The following is a 26,269-nucleotide window of genomic DNA, read 5'->3' on the forward strand; positions in this document are numbered from 1 at the left end:
TACTGGAGTGGGGTGCCATTGCCTTCTCCATGTTCAAATATACTTCGTAGTAAAATCTCAACCAAACCGCTGAAATGAAAATCAACACGTTGTGACGTTCTTCACTATCGGGGCCTCGTGGCTTAGTTGGTTAAAGCGCCTGTCTAGTAAACAGGAGATCCTGGGTTCGAATCCCAGCGAGGCCTTTATCTTCTTGGCTTCATAAGGTAAAACCCTTAAAAGCAAACTCCATGGCCTCAGAACTTCAATCTTCAAAGGCTGCTGGAGAAGATATTTTGAAGACAAGCAAAGAAGCAGGAGTTAGAAAATTAATGGGTTGTTTTCTGGTTGAGTATTAAAATAACATTTTGAGTAACAGTCGTTTTTCAGATGTGTCATTTGCAAATATTTTTCTCTGTCTTGTCTTCATTGTTGTTAAAATGTCTTTCACATAGCAAGTTTTAAAATTTTAATGAAGTTCACCTTTAATTCTTTCAGTAGATAAACAGTTTTCTTAGCACCATTAGTTGAAAAGACTGTAATTTCTCCATTGAATGGTCTTGGCACTATTGTCAAAAGCCAACTGATCATATATGCAAGAATCTACTTGTGGGGTCTCATTCTATTTCATTGGTCTATATTTCTGGCTATAAGTCAGGACCACATGGATTTGGTTACTGTAGCTTTAAAGTAAATTGTGAGATTAAGAAGTGAGAGGGCTCCAAATTTATTCTGCTTTTTCAAGATCTTTTTGGCTATTTGGGGGGTTCCACAAAAGTCAATGCTAATTTTAGGATGGATTTTTTTTAATCTCTAAAAAAAATTGGGATTATGATAGGGATTGTATTGAAACTGCAGATCACTTTGGACTTTATTGACATTATAACCATATTAGTCTTACAATTCATGAATACAGATATCTTTCCATTCACTGATATCTTCTTTAATATCTTCTTTTTTTCTCTCTCTAAAGTTTTCTGGTTTTCAGTGTAAACCTCTGCCTCCACCTTGATTAAGTTCATTCCTAAATGTTTCATTCTTGTTCCTGCAATTGTAAAAGGAACTGTTTCTTAATTTGTTTTGGATTGTTCATTGTAAATGAATAAACATGCAACTGATTTTTGTATGTTGAATTTTGTATCTTTCAATTTTGCTGAATTCTTTTATTAGCTCTAATGTGTGTGTGTGTGTGTGTGTAATCCTCAGCACTTTCTATGTATGACATTATATCTTTCTCTTGACTACTTGTCCTGGCTAGAATTGATATTATTATGCTGAATAGATGTAGTAAAAGTGAACACCTATGTCTTGTTCCAGGTATTAGAGAAAAAGCTTACACTTTTCCACCATTGAAAATGCTGTGACTTTTTGATAAATGACTTTATCATGAAGATAAAATAGTTTCCTGCTATTCCTAATTTATTGATTTTTTTTTTTTTATCATGAAAGCATGTTGTCAAATGCTTTTTCTGCATCTATTGAGACGGTCCTGTTCTTTTTTTCTTCATTCTGTTAATATGTTAAATCTCGCTTACATTCCAGCAATGTATCTTATTTGGCTGTGGTATATAATATGTTGCTGTATTCAGTTTGCTAACATTTTGTTGAGGATTTTTGCATCTATGTTCATCAGGGATATTAATCTGCAGTTTTCTTTTCTTCTAATGGCTTTGATATTAAGGGAATGCAGTCTTCATAGAATGAGTTATGTTCCCTTCTTTTCAATTTTTTGGAATAGTTTGAGAGGGATTGTGTTAATTCTTCTTTAAATGTTTGGTAGAATCCACCAGTGAAAATGTCTAGGTTGGACTTTTCTTTGTTGTAATTTTTTTGATTACTGCTTCAATATACTTAACAGTTATAGGCTGTCAAAATATCTGTTTCTTCATGTTTCAGTTTTGGTAAATTGTGTGTTTCTGGGAATTTGTCCATTTCATTTAGGTTATCCAATATGCAGTCATACAATTTTTCATAGTATTAGCTTGTAATATTTTTATTTGTGCAAAATCTGTAGTAATATCCCCACTTGCATTTCTAATTTTAGTAATTTGAATATCTTCTTTATGTTTTTCTTTGTAAATCTAGCTAAACATTTGTCAATTTTGTTGAATTTTTCAAAGAGCCAAATTTTTGTTTCATTAATAATTTTTCTATTGTTTCCTGCCTGCCCTTTCTGATTGCCAGTCTTACCTGAGTGCCTGCCCTATGGATTTACAACTTGCTTAGCCAGTCCCCACACCTGGCACTCCCCGTTTTCTTCAGTAAATAACCCCACCTCCCAGTATAAAAATGTTTTCTTGATGATTCTACACAAATTGACCACCTCTGGATAGCCAGCAGGCGCATCAGCAATATTCCTAGAACTTTCTAGTAACTACCCACTCTACCTACTCCCAGGGAACCACTATTCTGACTCCTAACAATGCAAAAGCGTCTTGCCTACTTTGTAATGTAAACAATTGGCGTCATAGAATACATTCTCTTTTGCGCGTGATTTCTTTTGGTCAGCAGGTCTGTGAAGTTCATTCTTATACGTTATGGACTATTTTTTCTTGTTGCTTTATAGTTTTTGACGCTAACAGACCTAGGCAATTGCAGATGAGCACTTGGAAAGTTTCTATTCTCTCGACTAAATATCGCAGGATATTTTGGTAAATAGCCCTGGGTTATAGACATGCTTTCACCCATCCTGACCAAAAAAAATTGCTCTGTACAGTCTTGTTTCCGTAGTGTAGTGGTTATCACGTTCGCCTAACACGCGAAAGGTCCCCGGTTCAAAACCGGGCGGAAACATGGCTTTTTTGCTTGAGGTTTCCAACTGACCACATGGTATCTTTGTTTATCTTTAAACACAGGACCCTTCTACCGTAGCACGAACAAGAACAAAGTACCAAACCACAATGAAATTCGTATTGACAACTGAGAACCACCAGGGGAGTGTTTTCATTCAGATTCTCTCTTGAGGTTTACAGAGAGTTTGTTCCTTAACAAAAACCCTACCTGTTCTGGGACCGGGAAAACAAGTATTTAATGAAGAAACAGAAACTCCTGAAGGGACAGAAGGAAGATGGTGAAAAGAGCAAGAGGAAACTTGCGGAAGTTATTTGGCAGACAGAGCACAGGATGAAAGGCGTCAGAGGTTTCTATCCAGGCCTTTGGTCTGGGAGATCCAGCATTCGCTGAGGACGAGAGAAAACTGTCAAAGGGATACGAAGCCCCTTTTCATTAAGCCAAGGGCAGAGGCCTGAGAGGGTAAACCAGGTGCCTGGAAAGCTGAAAATGGCAGTTACTTAGTCAATATATGGAAATGCTGCTTCTAGTTTCCTCAGGGAAACTTTCTTGAGGACTGGAAACAGAACGAGCTAGTTAATATCCTTTCTCCTCAAGTCTGAATTCATGCCTTCCTCGGTTATCCGTAAGGAAGGACTTGGGGACTTTGCTCGTCTTGTTTCGAAGTTCCTCCTCTGAGCTCAGAGCAGCTCCTGAAGGAAAGATGTCGGATTTTTGGCAGATTGGGAAAGCGCAACATGGAGGAGAGTACTGAGGTCATTTAATTCTTGGGGAAATTGATCTCAGGCTAAGTAAAGAGGGAGAAAAAAATATGTATTCTGACAAAGTGGCTGATCTTTAATATGGTAAGGAAGAGAAGGAGTGGCTCCACCGGAGCAGAGTGGCGCAGCGGAAGCGTGCTGGGCCCATAACCCAGAGGTCGATGGATCGAAACCATCCTCTGCTAATACTTTTGTAACATCTCCAATACACGGCCTCGGAGAGTGTATTTGATTTCCTAAAGTTCATTTAGGATTCAGCGTTTTCCTTTTTTCTCCTCAAATGACTGCACAATTTCCTTCTCGTTCAAAAGATAAGATACAAGTCTTATTATCTTTGGAGTAGAGGAAGAGTTGACAAATTTCATGTTTATTTCCAACAAATTAACCGTTTGTGTTCCAGATATTATACACTGAGATAGGATATAATTTTTTATTTTCTTGCGCATTTCCTTACACTCAAAGAAAAAAAACATTGTTATTTTGCCTGAGATCATTGGTTGCTAGAAACCTACATTACCTTTTTACTTGAGTCAGGGGGTTCAGGTTCCTTTCACTCTTTTGTTCATTCTTAGGCATGATTTATAATGTTCAAGTTAATAGAAACATGCTGTGAACTCTTCTCTGAAGCAATTTATGTTACAATAATTGAGAAGACACCTTTCATACACTATCGCTGTTCATACTTACATAAACTGAATTCATGGGAATGTTACGAGAAAAAGAGGCAAAAACCTTGCATGTGAAATGACATAAAACAGTAGACTACATTTACAGTTTTTTTGTGCATCAGAATTCCATGGAGAAACTAGAAGAAAAATAGTTTTACTGATATATTTGCAAAAGAAATTGAGAGAAAATGTCTAATTAAAATAATTTAAAATGAGTGACTATATATGCCAAGAAAATATAAATTCTTCTAAGCAGTGAGAATTCACAAAGAAAAACATCAAAAGAAAAAATATTAATAAAAATTTGCATGTGGTGGATCTGTTTCATTCCTTCCTTTACTTCACTGATGAATATGTTCTTATTTGGCAAAACCAACCATTTTCAATTTATTTTGCTTGCATATTCCCCCAAAAGCATTTTTAACTGGAAATGTCCAGGCACAGGAGATTTGTTGAATAAACTGAGACATATAGATTCAGAGGAGAAGTACCATGCAGCTGCAAAAAAGATATGGAGCGATTAACAGGAGATATTGTTACTTATGTGAGGGGATGTACAGATGAAGATTATAATATGCTATCTTTTTTCAAGAAGGAAGGGGAGTCAGGAAAACAGAAAACAGCAAAGATAGATGAGTGAAACTGGCAATCTAAAAGTGTAGTAATAGTTCTGAGGTACATGAAGTATTGGGTTGTCCAAAAACTTCATTAAGATGTTACAGAAAAACCAGAACGAAATTTTTGGCCAACCCAAAACAGGACTGGTGGGAGAAATAGAGAAGGAACAGGAAATAGTGAAACAGAGAGAGTCACAGACTGTCCTTGAAGTGTGGCTCATAGGAATCAAAAGATGTTCCTCAGAGATTGAACCCTTGGCTTTATTTGTGTAAACTATGCTTTCAGTTCAGTCCCTCAGTCGTGTCCAACTATTTTTGACCCCATGAACTGTGGCACTCCAGGACTTTCTGTCCATTACCAGCTCCTGGAGTTCACTCAAGCTCATGTTCATTGAGTCGGTGATGCCATCCAATCATCTCATCCTCTGTCATCCCCTTCTCCTCCTGCCTTCAATCTTTCTCAGCATCAGGGTCTTTTCCAAGGAGTCAGTTCTTCGCAGGAGGTGGCCAAAGTATTGGAGTTTCAGCTTCAGCATCAGTCCTTTCAAGGAATATTCAAGACTGATTTCCTTTAGGATGGACTGGTTGAATCTCCTTGCTGTCCAAGGGACTCTCACGAGTCTTCTCCAACACCACACTTCAAAAGCATCAATTCTTTGGCGCTCAGCTTTCTTTATGGTCCAGCTCTCAGATCCATGCATGACTACTGGAAAAAACACAGATGGACCTTTGTCAGCAAAGTAATGTCTCTGCTTTTTAATATGCTGTCTAGGTTGGTCATAGCTTTTCTTCCGAGGAGTAAGCATCTTAATTTCATGGCTGCAGTCACCATCTGCAGTGATTTTGGAGCCCAAAAATAAAGTTTGTCAGTGTTTCCACTGTTTCCCCATCTATTCGCCATGAAGTGATGGGACAGGATGCCATGATCTTAGTTTTTTGAATGCTGTTTAAAGTCAACTTTTTCACTCTCCTGTTTCACTTTCATCAAGAGGCTCTTTAGTTCTTTTTTGCTTTCTTCCATAAGGGTGGTGTCATCTGCATATCTGAGGTTATTGATATTTCTCTTGGCAATCTTGATTCCAGCATGTGCTACATCCAGTCTCAGAGAGATCTGACAGAATGTGGTTCACAGGAGAAGGGAATGGCAAACCACTTGAGTATTCTTGTCTTGAGAACCCCATGAACAGTATCAAAAGGCAAAATAATAGGATACTGAAACAGAAACTCCCCAGGTCAGTAGGTGCCCAATATGCTACTGGAGATCAGTGGAGAAATAACTCCAGAAAGAATGAAGGGATGGAGCCAAAGCAAAAAGAATACCCAGCTGTGGACATGACTGGTGATAGAAGCAAGGTCTGATGCTGTAAAGAACAATATTGCATAGGAACCTGGAATGTCAGGTCCATGAATCAAGGCAAATTGGAAGTGGTCAAACAAGAGATGGCAAGAGTGAATGTCGACATTCTAGGAATCAGCGAACTGAAATGGACTGGAATGGGTGAATTTAACTCAGATGACCATTATATCTACTACTGCGGGCAGGAATCCCTCAGAAGAAATGGAGTAGCCATCATGGTCAACAAAAGAGTCTGAAATGCAGTACTTGGATGCAATCTCAAAAACGACAGAATGATCTCTGTTTGTTTCCAAGGCAAACCATTCAATATCACAGTAATCCAAGTCTATGCCCCAACCAGTAATGCTGAAGAAGCTGAAGTTGAACGGTTCTATGAAGACCTACAAGACCTTTTAGAACTAACACCCAAAAAAGATGTCCTTTTCATTATAGGGGACTGGAATGCAAAAGTAGGAAGTCAAGAAACACCTGGAGTAAGAGGCAAATTTGGCTTTGGAACATGGAATGAAGCAGGGCAAAGACTAATAGAGTTTTGCCAAGAAAATGCACTGGCCATAACAAACACCCTCTTCCAACAACACAAGAGAAGACTCTATACATGGACGTCACCAGATGGTCAACACCAAAATCAGATTGATTATATTCTTTGCAGCCAAAGATGGAGAAGCTCTATACAGTCAGCAAAAACAAGACCAGGAGCTGACTGTGGCTCAGATCATGAACTCCTGATTGCCAAATTCAGACTTAAATTGAAGAAAGTAGGGAAAACCACCAGACCATTCAGGTATGACCTAAATCAAATCCCTTATGATTATATAGTGGAAGTGAGAAATAGATTTAAGGGCCTAGATCTGATAGACTCTGCCTGATGAACTATGGACTGAGGTTCGTGACAGTGTACAGGAGACAGGGATCAAGACCATCCCCATGGAAAAGAAATGCAAAAAAGCAAAATGGCTGTCTGGGGAGGCCTTACAAATAGCTGTGAAAAGAAGAGAAGCGAAAAGCAAAGGAGAAAAGGAAAGATATAAACATCTGAATGCAGAGCTCCAAAGAATAGCAAGAAGAGATAAGAAAGCCTTCTTCAGCAATCAATGCAAAGAAATAGAGGAAAACAACAGAATGGGAAAGACTAGAGATCTCTTCAAGAAAATCAGAGATACCAAAGGAACATTTCATGCAAAGATGGGCTCGATAAAGGACAGAAATGGTATGGACCTAACAGAAGCAGAAGATATTAAGAAGAGATGGCAAGAATACACAGAAGAACTGTACAAAAAAGATCTTCACGACCCAGATAGTCATGATGGTGTGATCACTGACCTAGAGCCAGACATCCTGGAATGTGAAGTCTAGTGGGCCTTAGAAAGCATCACTACGAACAAAGCTAGTGGAGGTGATGGAATTCCAGTTGAGCTATTCCAAATCCTGAAAGATAATGCTGTGAAAGTGCTGCACTCACTATGCCAGCAAATTTGGAAAACTCAGCAGTGGCCACAGGACTGGAAAAGGTCAGTTTTCATTCCAATCCCAAAGCAAGGCAATGTCAAAGAATGCTCAAACTACCCCACAATTGCACTCATCTCACACGCTAGTAAAGTAATGCTCAAAATTCTCCAAGCCAGGCTTCAGCAATATGTGAACCGTGAACTTCCTGATGTTCAAGCTGGTTTTAGAAAAGGCAGAGGAACCAGAGATCAAATTGCCAACATCCGTTGGATCATGGAAAAAGCAAGAGAGTTCCAGAAAAACATCTATTTCTGCTTTATTGACTATCCCAAAGCCTTTGACTGTGTGGATCACAATAAATGGTGGAAAATTCTGAAAGAGATGGGAATACCAGACCACCTGATCTGCCTCTTGAGAAATTTGTATGCAGGTCAGGAACCAACAGTTAAAACTGGACATGGAACAACAGACTGGTTCCAAATAGGAAAAGGAGTACATCAAGGCTGCATTGTCACCCTGTTTATTTAACTTACATGCACAGTACATCATGAGAAATGCTGGACTGGAAGAAGCACAAGCTGGAATCAAGATTGCTGGGAGAAATATCAAGAACCTCAGATATGCAGATGACACCACCCTTATGGCAGAAAGTAAAGAGGAACTAAAAAGCCTCTTGATGAAAGTGAAAGTGGAGTGTGAAAAATTTGGCTTAAAGCTCAACATTCAGAAAACGAAGATCATGGCCTCTGGTCCCATCACTTCATGGGAAATAGATGGGGAAACAGTGGAAACAGTGTCAGACTTTATTTTTGGGGGCTCCAAAATCACTGCAGATGGTGACTGCAGCCATGAAATTAAAAGACACTTACTGCTTGGAAGGAAAGTTATGACCAACCTAGATAGCATATTCAAAGCAGAGACATTACTTTGCCAACAAAGGTTCGTCTAGTCAAGGCTATGGTTTTTCCTGTGGTCATGTATGGATGTGAGAGTTGGACTGTGAAGAAGGCTGAGCACTGAAGAATTGATGCTTTTGAACTGTGGTGTTGGAGAAGACTCTTGAGAGTCCCTTGGACTGCAAGGAGATCCAACCAGTCCATTCTGAAGGAGATCAGCCCTGGGATTTCTTTGGAAGGAATGATGCTAAAGCTGAAACTCCAGTACTTTGGCCACCTCGTGTGAAGAGTTGACTCATTGGAAAGGACTCTGATGCTGGGAGGGACTGGGGGCAAGAGGAGAAGGGGATGACAGAGGATGAGATGGCTGGATGGCATCACTGACTCGATGGACATGAGTCTGGGTGAACTCCGGGAGTTGGTGATGGACAGGGAGGCCTGGTGTGCTGCGATTCATGAGGTCTCAAAGAGTCGGACACGACTGAGCGACTGATCTGATCTGATCATCCAGTCCAGCATTTCTCATGATGTACTGTGCATATAAGTTAAATAAGTAGGGTGACAATATACAGCATTGACATACTCTTTTCCCTATTTGGAACCAGTCTGTTGTTCCATGTCCAGTTTTAACTGTTGCTTCTTGACCTGCATACAGATTTCTCAAGAGGCAGGTCAGGTGCTCTGGTATTTCCATCTCTTGAATTTTCCACAGTTTGTTGTGATCCACACTGTCAAAGGCTTTGGCATAGTCAATAAAGCAGAAGTAGATGTTTTTCTCGAACTCTCTTGCTCTTTCAATGATCCAACAGATGTTGGCAATTTGATCTCTGGTTCCTCTGCCCTTTCTAAATCCTGTTTGAACATCTGGAAGTTCACGGTTCATGTACTGTTGAAGCCTGGCTTGCAAAATTTTGAGCATTCTTTTACTAGCATGTGAGATGAGTGTAATTGTGCAGTAATTTGAACACTCTTTGGCATTGCCTTTCTTTGGGATTGGAATGAAGACTGACCTTTTCCAGTCCTGTGGCCACTGCTGAGTTTTCCAGATTTGCTGGCATATTGAGTGCAGCACTTTCACAGCATCATCTTTTAGGATTTGAAATAGCTCAACTGGAATTCCATCACCTCTATTAGCTGTGTTTGTAATGATGCTTCCTAAGGCCCACTTGACTTCACATTCCAGAAGGTCTGCCTCTAGGTGAGTGATCACACCATCATATTTATCTGGGTTGTGAAGATCTTTTTTGTACAGTTCTGTGTATTCTTGCCACCTCTACTTAATATCTTCTGCTTCTGTTAGGTCCTTACCATTTCTATCCTTTATTGTGCTCATGTTTGCATGAAAAGTTACCTTGGTTTTTCTAATTTTCTTCAAGAGATCTCTAGTCTTTCCCATTCTATTATTTTCCTCTATTTCTTTGCATTAATCACTGAAGAAGGCTTTCTTATCTCTCCTTGCTATTCTTTGGAGCTCTGCATTCAAATGGGTGTATCTTTCCTTTTCTCCTTTGCCTTTCACTTCTCTTTCTTTCACAGCTGTTTGTAAGGCCTCCTCAGACAACCATTTTGCCTTTTTGCATTTCTGTTTCTTGGGGGTGGTCTCCGATCACTCACTCCTGTACAATGTCACAAACCTCTGTCCATAGTTCTTCAGGCACTCTATCAGATCTAATCCCTTGAATTTGTCACTTCCACTGTATAATCATAAGGGATTTGATTTAGGTCCTATCTGAATGGTCTAGTGGTTATGCCTACTTTCTTCAATTTAAATCTGAATTTGGCAATAAAAAGTCCATGATCTGAGCCACAGTCAACTCCCGATCTTGTTTTTGCTGACTGTATAGAGCTTCTCCATCTTTGGCTGCAAAGAATATAATCAATCTGATTTCAGTATTGACCATCTGGTAATGTCCATGTGTAGAGTCATTTCTTGTGTTGTTGGAAAATGGTGTTTTCTATGACCAGTGGATTATCTTGGCAAAACTCTGTTAGCCTTTGCCCTGCTTCATATTGTACTGCAAGGCCAAATTTGCCTGTTACTCCAGGTATCTCTTGACTTCCTACTTTTGCATTCCAGTCCACTATGATGAAAAGGACATCTTTTTTTGGGTGTTAGTTCTAGAAGGTCTTGTAGGTCTTCATAGAACTGTTCAACTTCAGCTTCTTCACCGTTACTGGTCAGGGCATGGACTTGAATTAACGTGGATATTGAATGGTTTGTCTTGGAAATGAACAGAGATCATTCTGTTGTTTTTGAGATTGCATCCAAGTACTGCATTTTGGACTCTTTTATTGACTGTGATGGCGTCTCCATTTCTTCCAAGGGATTCTTGTCCACAGTAGTAGATATAATGGTCATCTGGGTTAAATTCACTCATTTCAGTCCATTTTAGTTCACTGACTCCTAAAATGTTGATGTTCACTCTTGCCTTCTCCTGTTTGCTTGATTCCAATTTGCCTTGATTCATGGACCTTACATTCCAGCTTCCTATGCAATATTGCTGTTTGCAGCATCAGACTTTACTTCCATCACCAGTCACATCCACAGCAGGGTGTTGTTTTTACTTTGGCTCCGTCTCTTCATTCTTTATGGAGTTAGTTCTCCACTGATCTCCAGTAGCATACTGGGCACCTACCGACATGGTGAGTTCATCTTTCAGTGTCCTATATTTTTGCCTTTTCATACTGTTTATGGGGTTCTCAAGGCAAGAATACTCAAGTGGTTTGCCATTGCCTTCTCCAGTGGACCACGTTTTGTCAGAACTCTCCACCATGACCCCCGTCCATCTTGGGTGTCCCTACACAGCATGACTCATAGTTTCATTGAAAGAGAGAAACTATGCTTTATCATATCTTAGCTACCTCAAACAAATGCTGTAACCTATAATTTTTATTTTCTGGATCTCTTCAAAGCCTGCAGGGTTCACCAAGGAAAAGACAGGGTTTAATGGCACCAGCACCTTTACTAATAACTAAATAGAGATCCAAAGGACTGAAACCTAACTCCTGAGATTTCTGTACTCCAGGATATCTGGTTTATATGTATGCTTATTCAATGTGTTCTCAACTTTTACAAGAAGCTTGAAATTACAAAATGAAACATTATTTGAATCTCCAACCTCCCCTTCTTTATCTTCTTATTCCCCTTCATCTGAAAATGTCAAATGCCCTAGGAGAAGAATGCTCTATGGGCAGTAAAATGTATTAAAATAAACTCTAATCAGAAGATCCTAGCATTGTCATAAGTATACATAAAGGGAAATAGATTTATAAAATAGATAAAATAATATAGACATTAATAAGTGACATATTTGATATTTCAATTCAGTAGGTAGGCAAAGATAATTTTAAAATAAACTGTGATGACATAACTAACTTTGCCTTTGGCAGAAAACAGAGATGAACATTTACCTTCAACAAGTAACAAATCACATTTCAGATTGATTAGTGATTTAAATACAAAATGTAAAATAATAAAGCATGTAGTTGCAATTAATAAGAAAACTCAGAAGAAAAAAATATTTACTTGGAAACTGTAGCATAAGAAATTTTTGAGCAACTAAGCTTTAGTAAAAATATGCTTTGGTGAAAGCCTACAAAAAAGGTAGGCGATCCTAAATGGCAAATTCATATAAGAAAGAAATTCACCTGAAAATTAGAAATAAATGTGTCTAAGAATGAGATGATGGTGAGGGGGCTGCTTTGGCTTATCACTTCATTGTTTTAACCTAGGACAGTATCCTTAAGCTATCTTCATTTCTTAGAGTCTTTATGAATTGTCATAGTATTCTGATGCTCTCACATTGCCTTCCAGGGGTCTTCTAAATTGTTTCTTCATAAGTTTAAATCGTCCTAAAGAATATAATTGCCAACATTTTCACAATGTAATTGGTAAAATTTGAACATTAAAATAGTCCAGTCCATCACTGAATTTTATCCATTGGTACCCAAGAGCAATTTGATATATGCTGCTGCTGCTGCTAAATCGCTTCAGTCGTGTCCGACTCTGTGCGACCCCATAGACGGCAGCCCACCAGGCTTCCCCTTTCCTGGGATTCTCCAGGCAAGAACACTGGAGTGGGTTGCCATTTCCTTCTCCAATGCATGAAAGTGAAAAGTGAAAGTGAAGTCGCTCAGTAAGTGTCCGACTCCGTGACCCCATGGACTATAGCCTACCAGGCTCCTCTGTCCATGGGATTTTCCAGGCAAGAGTACTGGAGTGGGTTGCCATTGCCTTCTCCATGATGTATGCTAGCATCCTTGAAAAGTATACAAGTCAGTGTTCATGAATTCTTTTTTTCTTTCAAAGGTATTTCTATTTTATAGATACCGTGAAATTTTATCCCTCCATATTGCATTTTTCTATGCTTAAACGCTGTTACTGATTATTATATTACTCTGAAACAGAAAAATATATTAAAAGATAAATATAATTTTAACTATATCTGGTGTGTGTTTTGTATTTCAAGGGTCTCCCCCCTCCCCCAGTCTGAGCTGTTTTCAAGTTTAATAGTAGCAAGTGACCAATAAAAAGTAAAGATGTAATTTTTGAGAAGCATTTAGTATACGAAAAGAACATTTGTATTTGAACTTAGTAAGAGGGATAGCACTTTTTCCCTATCCCTTGTGTCTGCGGGTGAAAGCTTCCAGGGGTTGCAATGAGAAGATTTCCATAGAAATAAGTGTTATCAGAAATTTACAGAGAGGGGATGTGAAATCAGATAAAAACAGACTTTTTATAGGTCCCACCGAGATTTGAACTCGGATCGCTGGATTCAGAGTCCAGAGTGCTAACCATTACACCATGGGGCCTGTCCTGATGCGTGCCTTTTAAATTCTTTGATGATATAATTCTTCCTCCCTAAGACCCTTGATGCGGTTTTCTAAAGGGTAGAAATATATTTTGCATTTCCTCCTCTAGGATTAAGTCATGAACCCTTACCTGTCACATGCCTGTATCTATCTTCTAAGCCAGACTCTACTGGAAAACATTGCCTCCCTAATGTTAGGAATCGTCCTTTCCACCCACCCATTCTCACAGAGTGCTCGGTTTTATGATAACCGTTTTGTACTGTTACTTCACCCAAGGCTCAGAGTTGTCCTACGAGATAAGGATCATTATCCCTATTTTACAGATGAATAACCTGAGGCAGAGACCTGTTGTCTTTCACCCTTTTCTCTCAGATTCTATTACTTCACGGAAAACCGTCTTTTTCTAGGGTGGTAAGCTGAAGCTCCAACACTTTGGCCACCTGATGCAAAGAACTGACTCATTGGAAAAGACCCCAATGCTGGAAAGATTGAAGGCAGAAGGAGAAGGGGACGACAGAGGATGAGATGGTTGGATGGCATCACGGCCTCGATGGGCATGTGTTTGAGCAAGCTCCGGGTGTTGGTGATGGATAGGGAAGGCTGGTGTGCTGCAGCCCATGGGGGTGGCAAAGAGTCGGACACGACTGAGCAAGTGAACTGAACTGATCTACCTCTTTTGCTGACGCGTTATGGAAAGATTTACCAGAGTCGCAGACGAGACACTGACATTTAAGGAAAATGGAATTAAACATGCTTGGAAGATGCGATAGGAGTAAGATCCCTGCAGCCCTGGGATCACAAGGCGGAGCCTGGGGGGTGAGAGGAAAAGGGAAGGAAAGGCCCTCGAGAGTCTTCCTAGGACCGAGTCGAGCCCCACGGTCCTACTTTCACCAACAGAAAATATACAGAGACTCCCAAATGGACACAGAGAAGATTCCCCTGCTGCCGCATCCGTTTCCCGCACACACATCGGCGTCCACACTTGGTGAAAACCTGCAAGACAGTCAGTTTCTGTGATGGGTCCTGGTGAATATTCTGAGTCGCATCCTAATCCAGTATCTCCACAGACTCCTCAGGGTGGCTTTTCGCGGGCAAAGATACCCAGCACAAGTTTAGCAGTGTGTACCCAGCGATTTCTTTAGCGGTACTGGGGAGTCTAGCTTTGCTCCAAGCAGTTTCCTGAAATTCGACGCCCGTCGGATGAGACTGACCTAGCTGAAATACTTTCATGACTTGCAGATTGGGATTGCGTTTCAGGATTTCAGATTTTAAACCGGAGACGGGTTTCGGGGTCCGTGCGCCTCTAGTGGATTTAGACCATGAAGCTCAACTCCCACTACCTGGGGCGGGGGTGGGGTTGGGGCTGTGGAAATCACCAAAAACAAAAGGCCAGGTTTCTTCCAGGATTCCTTTACAGAATGATTTTTTCAGAGTGGCTTTTACTGGACAAAATCTTTAAATTGGTTCTTTCCGAAATGCTGGGTTGGAAGTTTTCCTCTAGAACAGGTGAAGAATGGCCAAGGACTGTTCCTTGTTTGCATAGAGTGGGTAGAAGACCCTCAGGAGAGAGGGTAAAGATCCTCCATTGGAGATCCTAAACTGTCAAAACCTGGTGGGTACAAGAAAAATGTCCTTACAAAGGAGATGCTTTAAAACCTGAGCAGGGAGAACCCAGGTAGATTCCTCTTCCATCGGCATAACTTAGTCAGCAATGGATACACCACCCGATGACATTTTCCAGCGCCCCAGAGAATATTCCCAATGGCCTTGACTCTGCGTGGTTCCTGATATGTTAGCAAAAGTGCACTGCGTGAGGAAGAGGCCTTGACCTGTGCAGCAGCCGTGCCACGTGTAGCAGAGAAAAGGCCTGTACTTCCCCAGGGCCACATCCTAAAGCTTTCCCAGACTCACGCCCTCAGGCGAACTGTGATGAGGACAGCAAGTGAAGCCCTTCGAGCAAGGAATGAATAAAGTGCAGTGCTCAGAGGCTCAAGTCTCCTTCCTGCACCCCCAGAAAGGGAAAAAGAACGCCTTCAGATTAAATCCTCACTTTCTGTTCAGCGTTCAAAAATCTTCAACTGGATGACAAATGTGTAATTCGTGCTTTTCAGAGGCTAGGCCCATGGCAGCCACTGGCCTTCCCCTAGCCAATAGATAACCACAAGTAAGCACATTCAGACTTTAGAATGACAGGGCAAGCATGTAGTCAAAAGAGACTTTCTTTTCAAATTCTCATTCAAAAGTGCAAAATTCAGTGCTCCTATTACATATCCTTCCTCAACTCCAAATTGAGCTATTGCTGTGGCCTCATTAAGACAAAGTCATGGTTGACATTCATCTTCAGGGAAATTTCTGCTCCAGTCCTGGGCAAAGTCTGGTTCTCAGAGTTTACTGTAGACTTGGGATCATTGAAGGAAAAGAGTGAGAAGAAATTTGGGAAAAAGCAGAGCAGAATGTTTTGGAATCAAACATGGACACAAGCTACCCTGGGTTCTGGGATGAAACTTTATGCACTCAGCAAGTTTTTCTTTTCTCTTTAATTTATTTTTTTGTTTCTTTTGGCCACATATCTTACAGGATCTCAGTTCCCCAACCAAGGATAGCTTGGAATTCTAACCAGTATGCCGCCAGGGAACTCTGCACTCAATATTTTTAAACTCCTAACAGGAGCCAGGGATTGTGGGACTGAGAAGTGAAAGGTGAACAAAGCCACAGTACTGGTCTCTCCCCTAGAATATCCTCTGTCTAGAGCAGGAGTGGGGGAGTTATTCAACAAGCAATTAAAACGTGAGGTGGTAGGAGAAGGGGACATTTGGGTGCTGAGGAAACACAGATGGAGCGCGTGAGCCTAGATAAGGGAGCCGATGAAGGCCTGGGTAAGAAGGGCTGAAAGGTCTAAGTTAATATTTGAGGAATGAATAGAGAATCAGAACTGGGGGCAAAATGGAGGGCAAAAACGTTTTGCTGGTAGTAAATACGGAAAGGAAAAGAAGATGGTAGAAATAATTGTATCATAGCTTGTGACTAGAAGATATTTTGGAGGGATGAGTGTAACAGGAACGGTGACAAACGAGGTTGGAGGTGTGGCCAGGTTAGGTTAGGTTTCAACAGTCATGAAAATGTGGGGAGCTGCCCCCAGCAAAGTGGAAATAACTTGTCCTGTACTGGAATTCTCAAAGGTGATAGCAAGGGCTGCTCACTCATGGGTTGCTACCCACAATTTGAAGAACAGTCCCACAAGATCAACTTTGTGCAGAGGTATTCCTAGCATGTCTAAGAATTGAAGGGATTTGCAGTTATAACGGGAAGAGGTGGCCTGAAAGTGTTAAGGGCGCGGACTGCTAGCCCATCTATCGTGCTCTGCTCCTGTGGGCTCAGATGCCTCCTCTGAGCGCCCTCTGTGAAGAGCCCAGCCGTGAGAGAGAACAGAAACGCTCCGTGTTTATCGCCTTCTAATCACAAATTTATCACCTCTCAGTTTAGACTTCCTTTTCCAGTTTTAGGATAAAGTGGCCTTTTTTTTTTTTTTTTTTGGCCATTCTTCTAAAACAAAGTTCTTTTGCCTGCTCACACAGATTTCTTTCTAGGAATAAAGCAAAGGGAAACAGAGGAGAGACGGCGCCTCCGCATCCGGACCTGGGCAGACCTGGGCATGGGTTACAGGACGGGCGGCTTCTCCTGGTGGTGCTGGATTCTGAACACAGCTTCGCTCAGCAGCCGGTGGGCTCCGACTTCCCATCAGAGAAGACTCTGTTACTATTGCTCGTTAAGACTGACGTGTGGTGGGTTGGATTACAAGAGAAAAGGGAAAAGGCTGGGACGAGATTGCAGAAGTAAAATTGAATGTGGAAACAACCAGGAAGGTCCCACCGAGATTTGAACTCGGATCGCTGGATTCAAAGTCCAGAGTGCTAACCATTACACCATGGGGCCCACGAGAGAAGCGTTTGAAAAAGTATCTCTTGTGGCAAATATTCATCTTTGAGGCACTAGATGCCTATTACCGAAATTTAAACAACGTGACCGCACCCCCAACCCTCCAACAAAATTGTACCTTCTGGAGGGGTAATTTTGAAAACGTGTGGGTGTTGTGGTTATCTCAAATGGCTTAGCGGCACAACTGGTTTTCAGGTCAGGGCCAGATGCTGGAAGTCCAGTGATGCTCAGGACATTCCTATACCAAGAATTATCCTTAGAACAGCATGACTTTTGTAAAACATTTTCATCTGGATTTTCAAGGATCTTTTCTAAGGGTGAAGTCCCTGCTTCCACCTTTGTACCCTCTCACTTAATCATCTTCTCATATACAACTGGCAGTGCTGTGCGGGACCTTGTTAGGATTATGACTTTTATTCTGAGATAGGATGTCACAACTTCTGGTTAGGTGTTCTGGGGCACTCCTCTTTGGAATGTATGAGACGTCTGACCATTCTGAAGCCACCGCACAGTTAGGGAGCCAGATCACATAAAAGTGCTTAGGCTGGGAATTCCCTGGTCATCCACTGGGACTCTGCACTTCCATCGATGTGCAACCAGATTGGATCCCTGGTCAGGGAAAAGGATCCTACAGGTCAGTGGCCAAAAAAAGAAAAGTGCTCTGAATGTTAGTCCTAGCCCACAGCCAGTGTCAATTGCCAGACAAACGAGTGAAGATGCTTTTAGATAATTCTAGCCCTCAGCAGTTGTCCTGTAAATGACAAGTCAATGATCTTCTGCCTAAAGCCCCAGACATTTTAGAGCTGATAGCCATTGCAGCTGTGCTCTGACCTAATTCCTGACCACAGACTCCATGAAGATTAATAAAATGCTTTGTGCCATCAAGTTTGGGCTGTTTAGCATGCAGGAACAGTAACCTGAACAGGTCTAGAAACAGGAATTTTCTTGACTTAATCTTAGTTTTGCCCAATGAGAGTGTTCCCAATATTTTGCCACCATAAGTAATGTGAACATCAGTGTCTTCCTATGGGCCAATTTGTTTGTCATATATTTTCAAAACTATTGTTTTTTCACAAAATTGGCAGGCTTGTGTGGGGTCTTGTGAGAGTGGGATGATTAAAGATAAGAAAACTCCCCTCTTTAGATAACCATCTAAGTGCTATGTCCTTTCATTATATTAAGCTGTAACAAGACATTGGTTGGCATGTCATTGACTCAGGGTACATTCTAGGCTCTGGGCTTGGTGCTGGGGTATGGCTGAGAACAAGACTCCTTTGGTAGAACCCACCTCTTCAGGAATGGTTTTATAACAATTTTATTGTTTGTTTTTCTGGATGTAGATCTTAACAGAGATGGAGTGATCTTCTCTTGCTTTGCAGGGCATTTTTTTCAGCAGGTATCTAGAAAACTTGCAGGTTGTTGAGGCTCCATGCAGAAATTAAGTTGAACAAAGAGAAAAAGATGAGAAGTCGAAACTTCTCATCCCATGGCTCCCTCTGCTCCAGCCACAACAGCCTTTGGCAGTTCCCAAAACACACTAAGCAGGGGCCTGGTTTGGGTACTTGTTCCTTTTGCCTGGAACAGATTCCCCCAGGTAGTGACTTGCCACTTTATGCCAACGACTCCTCTTTGAGACCTTGTCCAAGTGCCTTCCTTAAAATTACCCTTCCCAACGTCTTCTTTCCTTTCTTTATTTTTATCCACATCACCCATTAAGGAGCTGATATATTAAGAATTTTATTAATTTATTAATTATCTGGCTGTAAAAAGTGACCTAATGTGTTGTCAGATTCCCTTTCTCCTGTCCAATATGAAATTCTGTGCCAGTATTTGAAACTACTGTCTGTTCTCAGCTAATAAAAATGTGGGAGTGTCACTTGATTTGTAAGAGACAGGTCCATGAAGTCCAAAAATTAGACCTTATTGCAGTGTCTTTAAATATAGATCAATGCAGTTTGCAATTCTGATTCCCTGGTTGCAAAGGTAAGAATGTTGTATTGACATCTCTTTTTAACTGGTTAAGAAAAGGACTACTAGTTCCCTAATGGATTAGTGGTACTTGCTCTGTCTCCATCATGCTCAGAAAAACAAAGAAACATCTATGACTGATAGATAATTTAACAAATAATGTGAGAGTCTGCTTCATTTAAATGACCATACAATGTTAAACTGGCATCTAGAATCATGACTATTTCAGAATCTTATTTGATAAACTCTTCATGGTTCATACCCAGAGGTTTTATACTGAAGTCCTATCATTGTTTTGCCAAGTGTACTCATGATACAGAATGAAGCCCTTGGTGTAACATTCAGACTGCTTGCTCAGCCCTTTGCACTGCTCCCTTTTGCCCACTCCTGTAGACCAACATTCCCAGTGCCTTGAATGTGACACCTATGTTCTTACTTCATCTGCCCAGAATGCTGTTTTGTACACCACTCCCCTCTGCTGGTAACTATTATTTATTTTTTGCTCCTTGGGTTTTCCACATACATCTCTACTGAAGCATTTATTATCTTATTATTTCATTTGTTTGTTTATGGACAATGTGCACATATGACTAAAAATTCAAAGTGCGTAAAAACATCACAATCGAAAAAGATTTTCTATCCATCCCTGCTCCTAGGCTATCCAGCATCCTTTCTGCAAAAATAACCAATACTAGCAATTTGTGTAGTAGTCTTCTGGAGATATTTTAGATTCATACAAGCCCATGTATACAAAAATCTACTGCACATTATCCTGTATGTTGCTTTTGGCCCTTGACAGTAAACCATGGAGATCGTCACCTACCAATACTTGAGGAAACCACATAGTGGTTACAAATACGGATTCTGAAGCTAGACTACTTCGGAATAGCAATAAGCGTACGTATCTGCCTCCTTAGCGCAGTAGGCAGCGCGTCAGTCTCATAATCTGAAGGTCCTGAGTTCGAACCTCAGAGGGGGCAGCTCCTTTTTAAGACTTCTCGGAAGACGCGAGGCTCACTCTCTGAGTTTGGAAGATCTCCTGGAGAAAGAAATGGCAACTCACTCCAGTATTCTTGCCTGGAAATTTTCATGTACAGGGAGCCTGGTGGACCACAGTTTACGGGGTCGCTAAGAGTGGGGCACGACTGTTACTAGCTGTACATTTACAGGTAAGTTTCTCATCATCTCTGGACCTGTATTTTATAATCTATAAAACAAGTATAAACTAATTTAACTCAAAATATTGTTATAAAGAATAAGTGATTTAATGTATACAAGGACATTTTGGGATTTCCTCTATGGCTCAGCAGGTAAAGAATCTGCCTGCAATGCAGGAGACACAGGAGACCGTGGGTTTGATCCCTGGGTGGGAAGATCCCCTGAAGAAGGAAATGGCAACCTGTTCCAGTATTCTTGCCTGAAAAGCCCCATGGACAGAGGAATTTGGTGGGCTACAGTTCAAAGGGTCGCAGAGTCGGTCACGCCAAAGCACACAAGGAAAGTTTTAGGACATTATCTCGCACACACTAAGCAGTAAATATTGCTACTAATATTATGCAAAAGAGCCTTCAGATTTGTTTTTACCTGCAGGTAGAATGATATACTGTAATGTTCTATTTTATTGTTCACCATTCAGATTATTTCTAGTCTTTGGTACTACAAACCGGGCTGCTTGGAAAACTCTGTAACATATCATTTTTCACATTTTCAAAAATGTTAAATTCCTAGAGATGAGGTTGCTGGGAGTATATGTGTGTTTTTAAATACGCTGGATACCGCCCACTTTTCCTGTATGAAAGTTCTCCCAGTTTTCAAGGCCACCAGCAGTGATTGAGAATTAAGTTCACGAAGAGCTTTACTCGGAATTTTCCATTCCTATCCCAGTGACTATCCTGTAGTGAATAGTAGATGCTGAATAACATTTATTAGTTAACTGGATGAAAGGATGGTTTAGGAAATACAGTTGGGTTTTGGTGGCAGCAAGAACACTTAAAATCCCTTTGGCATTAAATCCCATTTAAATGTTTAAAATTGTTAGCTGTTATTCATTGAAGATTATTAGAAGACAGAATAGAAATAGTTAACTTTTACTGATCACTTTGAGCAGTTTTACAGAGATTTCTTTTAGAATGTGGAAAGCGTGGTAAAAGAAAAAAGCATTATTGAAAGTTTGTTAATACCGTAAAGCAACAGGGTGTGTGTGTGTGGGGGGGGGGGGGGGGCGGGGGGGTTAATAATAGAAAATTGGCTCGAGTGCCACTGATTTACCGGCTTTCCAGTAGAAAAAAAATGCTTTATTAATTAAAGTCTTCTTATTTATTATCTCATGTCATTCTGATACATATGCAAAAATACCGGAGAGAAAAGGACAAAAGAACATTGAGTGACCAAGAGCTACTAAACTCCCTCTAAATTTATCATCGCAATTTTTGAGTTATTTCCATTTTACAGAGGAAAGGTCTGGTTATCCATACCTTACATAGCCTGTGGCAAGACACAGTCAAGAAGTGGCCTAGTTGGTCTAAGAATATAGCACAGCACTCAAAACATGGCTAATGCCCAATAACTTTGAATACATGAAGTCATGCTGTAGGAGTGACTGATAAAAACAAAGTCCTGCTTCAGAGCTTTACTGTCACTTTGCTTTCAGAGGTGGCGATTATGACCTAAGACAGGCAGTGGATCCTACTGCTAAGAGCATGGACTTTAAACTTGGCTGCCTAAATCCCATTCACCTAAAATTTTGTGGGGACCTTTGGTCAATTACTTGTGTTTTGCCTTGAGATGATGGAGATGATGACACTTACCTACTCCGTAGAACTGGCCTCACAATCTAGCATACATTGTTAGCACACTGTAATATGCCACATTGCACATGGTGTGTTTGCGAACAGTGCCTTCCACAGAGGGGAATACTCAGAGTGGTTAAATTTCTCCATGGCCACAGAGCAAGTGGTGGAGCTGGGGCCAGAAGTTAGTCCTTCCGTTCCTAATCCAATTCAGGCCGCGAGCTTCACTACATCTTGTGTCTACATCTGCAGTTAGGCAAGTAGCAACTGGAGATCCACGTTCACTGGTCAATCTCCTTTTCGTGCCCAATACATCTCAATCCACAGGATCCTTTCTTCCGTCCACGGGTACCATACCGTCAGCCTCACCTTATCCAAGAGAACTCTGCTACTTCGGGAGCAGCCTCGGCTGGTATCTCCTCCGCCGCCTTTGTTTGAAACAAGGAAGCGAGCGGGAGAAACGAGAACTGCTAATCTGTCCCGCCGAATTTCTCCAGTTTTCAATTTGGTCCGAAAAATTCAGCTAAACACCTGGCTTCCCCCCTCCCCTTGAAAGTACATCTTCGCCACCCCTACCCTACTTTTGTCTTTAGAACTTCGGTTTATCTGTACCTTCAACATGTTAAGGCAGTGGCAAGGCGGGGAGGGACTATAAATTACGGTAAGCCACAGTAAGTTCCTGTGTGCCAACATTCAGGGGCATCACCATGCCCGCCATCCGGCGCCTGGCCCGCAGGGGTGGTCAAGGCATCTTTGATCTCGGCTACAGAGAGACCCGCGGGGTGCTGAAATCTTATTAGAAAAAGTGAACATGACCCCAAAACCTATACCCAACATGCTAAGGGCAAGAGGGTCACCGCTGTGGACGTTATTCTCTCAAGCACCCTCTGGCTTCAGTGGCTAATTGCAACTTGTATTTCCATTCTCACTTGTAAAAGTTCGTCTCAGGGGTATCTATATTTTAAGGAGTTAGAAAGCAATTCAGATCACGTTGTGTAGCTGTAAGATATGTTCCTTAGATCCTGCATTCTGACCTGCAGTATGACATAAAGATCTGGACTTCCCGTGTATGCAAAAATGGCCCCCATTCAGTGCTCGCAAGCTCCCAGACACACTAATAGAACATAAGAAACTGCAAGTATTTGAATCTGGGGCTTCCTGAAAAGCTACTATTAAAAGAAAAAATGTGTTAGGAAATCAGTAAATCTGTTTCGTGGTTTCCTGGAGTTCTCCAGCGTTCGAACTGTTGCCCTCGAGGTTTTTAGGTATTGTGGCTATCCAGCATAAACTTAAAGGGAAGCATCAGATGAACCTGGTTTTCGTAACAGAAATTCTCGCAAAACTGCAACAACTTTCTTGACACCCAGATATTTTATTTCCGCTAAACTACGCTTTTAAAACTGCCACTCAAGGGATAGTACCCCACTCCCACTGAACTGACGGGAAAGGCGCACCGGCTCTTTTCTAGAAAATGTTGAGTGGCTCTGAAAAGAGCCTTTGGATTTTGTAGGGCTGCGAGCCGGCTCACTTGGAGCTGGTGTACTTGGTGACGGCCTTGGTGCCCTCGGACACGGCGTGCTTGGCCAGCTCCCCGGGCAGCAGCAGGCGCACGGCCGTCTGGATCTCCCTGGAGGTGATGGTCGAACGCTTGTTGTAATGAGCCAGACGCGACGCCTCGCCCGCGATGCGCTCGAAGATGTCGTTGACGAAGGAGTTCATGATGCCCATGGCCTTGGACGAGATGCCGGTGTCCGGGTGGACCTGCTTCAGCACCTTGTACACGTACACGGAGTAGCTCTCCTTGCGGCTGCGCTTGCGCTTCTTGCCGTCCTTCTTCTGCGCCTTGGTCACCGCCTTCTTGGAGCCCTTCTTCGGGGCAGGAGCGGACTTCGCTGGCTCAGGCATGGTGAAGTACTGCAGTCACAGAACCACTGAAGAAGAGAAAGCCGAAAGGCACCTTTTTAAGGACAAGGGTTTATGCAAATGAAGTGCAGTAGAGATTTCTGGTGATTGGTGCGTCTTCTGTGTGACATCACAGCTCAGCTTCGCCCAATCAAGGTAGGCATCCTGCATAGTCGCATTTCCATTGGTCTAAACAAAAGTAAAACGGTAGCCAATCGTACCGCTTTCTTTTCGCGCCCAGCGGGGGTTATAAACTTTGCGTTTCTGTGTTCGCCTCTCATTCTCCACGGTGACCGTTGATCTTGAATCATGTCTGGACGTGGCAAACAAGGTGGTAAAGCTCGCGCCAAGGCCAAGACTCGCTCTTCGCGGGCAGGACTCCAGTTCCCCGTGGGTCGAGTGCACCGCCTTCTCCGCAAGGGTAACTACGCCGAGCGGGTCGGGGCCGGGGCCCCAGTGTACCTGGCGGCGGTGCTGGAGTACCTGACGGCCGAGATCCTGGAGCTGGCGGGCAACGCGGCCCGGGACAACAAGAAGACCCGCATCATCCCGCGTCACCTGCAGCTGGCCATCCGCAACGACGAGGAGCTCAACAAGCTGCTGGGCAAAGTCACCATCGCTCAGGGTGGTGTCCTGCCCAACATCCAGGCCGTGCTGCTGCCCAAGAAGACTGAGAGCCACCACAAGGCGAAAGGCAAATAGAAGTCTGGATTACTTCGCAGCAGTTTAAAGGTCTCAATCAAACCAAAGGCTCTTTTCAGAGCCACTTAAAAGTTCCCTTGGAAGAACTGAGCACTAAATATTAAAGCTTAAATACTATATGATAGTTTAAAGTAATCATGTGTATTATGCCAACCTTGGAACTTACAAGACAGTCACTTTTAAAGTGTCATGTAGTCTATAAACTTACCCATCGACAGATACGAGGATTTACTTACTCGTTAAATATTGCCACCCTTGCCCAATTATGAGTTGGGAAGCATAAACGTTATGAAAGGTCTAGTGCTTTCAGTGGCAGTTTTAAGGCCCTTTGGTTTTCTGGGTTTTAGTAATTAAAGATTCCGTGTGTCCAGGGATCAAATCAAACCTGTGTCTTAGGCCAAAGACCATTATTGGAGGCGTTAGTTTTCTGAAAAAGACCTACTTAAACAGTGGGGCCTTGTGGGACTCCCAAACATGGGGGCCCTTTCTCCCTGTTTCTTGGAGGCAGGACTAGCCTTGACCTTCCCTGAGTTCCAAATAGCAGATTTGAACAGTTGCTACTCTCAGGAGCAGACTAGAAACCACATGAGGCAAGATTGAAGAGATCAGAGAAACTCATCAAGATTAGGAGACCTGACCAACTGATATCCTGCATACACCCTAACCTTGTCAGCAACCACGCCCTTGAGAAGTATAAAACTCCTTTTCAAATCTTCCCAGGTTGGGACGGTTTTTTGAGACAAGTTTACCTGGTGGCTTAGACGGTAAAGCGTCTGCCTACAATGCGGGAGACCCAGGTTCAACCGCTGGATCCGGAAGATCTGGAGAAGGAAATGGCCACCCACTCCGGTATTGCCTGGAAAATCCCATGGACGGAGGAGCCTGGTAGGCTACAGTCCATGGGGGTCGCAAAGAGTGGGACACGATCGAGAGACTTCACTTCACTTTGAGACAAGAGGCCGTTGTGTCTCCTTTTGCCTGGCAAAGGAACAAAACTTTTCTACTTCACCCCAAACTGTTTCCAAGATTCAGTTCTAAACTAATGTACAGAGAAGCTGAGCTTTCGGCATCGCTAATTTGACGTCAGTGTACATTGTTTTACATCGTTGAATACGGAAATTTTAAATCTTCAGGTCTTTTATGGAAAAAATTAGCTGAGGTACCTGTTAATTATAACCATTGGTTTATTATTGTGTTCTCAAGTATTTTCCTAGCTCCCTTGGACCCATCCACACAAATTGAGGTGTCGATATGAGGTAATGGCCATACGTTTCAGGATGAAAATGCTAAATTCTACTGTTAAAATACCACCTTCTTGGTCTTTTTATTGTGTTAAAGATCTTGATGTACTAATGGAATTAGATAATTTTCCACTTACTTTCAAGAAGAAAAAAAACTTGCCAGGTAACTTCTAGGCTCTGAGGGGAGGGAGATGATCAGAAAAATTCGGATGTCAGGCAAGGAACTTATCCCAAGTTTCTGCCAGTGGCTTCCCAGATGGTTCAGTGAGGAAGAATCCGCCTGCTAATGCAGGAGACGGAGGATTCGATCCCTGGCTGGGGAAGATCCCCTGGAGAAGGAAATGGCAATCTGCTCCAGCATGCGTGGAGAATTCCATGGACAGAGGTGCTTAGCAGACTACA

The 26,269-nt window shown here is 42.0% G+C and overlaps 2 protein-coding genes and 6 non-coding genes across 8 annotated transcripts; 5 read left to right on the top strand and 3 right to left on the bottom strand.

Moving 5' to 3' along the window:
- The first annotated feature begins 111 nt into the window (after nt 1-111).
- On the top strand, nt 112-185 carry TRNAT-AGU. Its single transcript has one exon. It is a non-coding gene; the product is annotated as a tRNA-Thr (tRNA).
- A 2,514-nt stretch (nt 186-2,699) lies between these two features.
- TRNAV-AAC lies at nt 2,700-2,772 on the top strand. The gene has a single exon. It is a non-coding gene; the product is annotated as a tRNA-Val (tRNA).
- Nucleotides 2,773-3,643: 871 nt separating this feature from the next.
- On the top strand, nt 3,644-3,715 carry TRNAM-CAU. Its single transcript has one exon. It is a non-coding gene; the product is annotated as a tRNA-Met (tRNA).
- Nucleotides 3,716-13,257: 9,542 nt separating this feature from the next.
- On the bottom strand, nt 13,258-13,329 carry TRNAQ-CUG. The gene has a single exon. It is a non-coding gene; the product is annotated as a tRNA-Gln (tRNA).
- A 3,861-nt stretch (nt 13,330-17,190) lies between these two features.
- Nucleotides 17,191-17,262, bottom strand: TRNAQ-UUG. The gene has a single exon. It is a non-coding gene; the product is annotated as a tRNA-Gln (tRNA).
- Nucleotides 17,263-20,140: 2,878 nt separating this feature from the next.
- On the top strand, nt 20,141-20,213 carry TRNAM-CAU. Its single transcript has one exon. It is a non-coding gene; the product is annotated as a tRNA-Met (tRNA).
- A 3,161-nt stretch (nt 20,214-23,374) lies between these two features.
- LOC102400663 (histone H2B type 1-C/E/F/G/I) lies at nt 23,375-23,966 on the bottom strand. The gene has a single exon (XM_006040867.4). The coding sequence runs from the start codon at nt 23,925-23,927 to the stop codon at nt 23,547-23,549; it is 381 nt and encodes a 126-aa protein (XP_006040929.1). The 5' UTR covers nt 23,928-23,966; the 3' UTR covers nt 23,375-23,546.
- A 216-nt stretch (nt 23,967-24,182) lies between these two features.
- LOC102400351 (histone H2A type 1) lies at nt 24,183-24,750 on the top strand. The gene has a single exon (XM_025296178.3). It carries the CDS (start codon nt 24,234-24,236, stop codon nt 24,624-24,626), a length of 393 nt encoding a protein of 130 aa, XP_025151963.2. The 5' UTR covers nt 24,183-24,233; the 3' UTR covers nt 24,627-24,750.
- The last annotated feature ends 1,519 nt before the right edge of the window (nt 24,751-26,269 follow it).

This window comes from Bubalus bubalis, chromosome 2 (genome assembly GCF_019923935.1).
Source record: "Bubalus bubalis isolate 160015118507 breed Murrah chromosome 2, NDDB_SH_1, whole genome shotgun sequence".
NCBI lineage: Eukaryota > Metazoa > Chordata > Mammalia > Artiodactyla > Bovidae > Bubalus > Bubalus bubalis.

Excerpts from the sequence above, each read along its gene's own strand:
- LOC102400663 (XM_006040867.4), bottom strand. The coding sequence starts at position 23,927 with ATGCCTGAGCCAGCGAAGTCCGCTCCTGCCCCGAAGAAGGGCTCCAAG.
- LOC102400351 (XM_025296178.3), top strand. The coding sequence starts at position 24,234 with ATGTCTGGACGTGGCAAACAAGGTGGTAAAGCTCGCGCCAAGGCCAAG.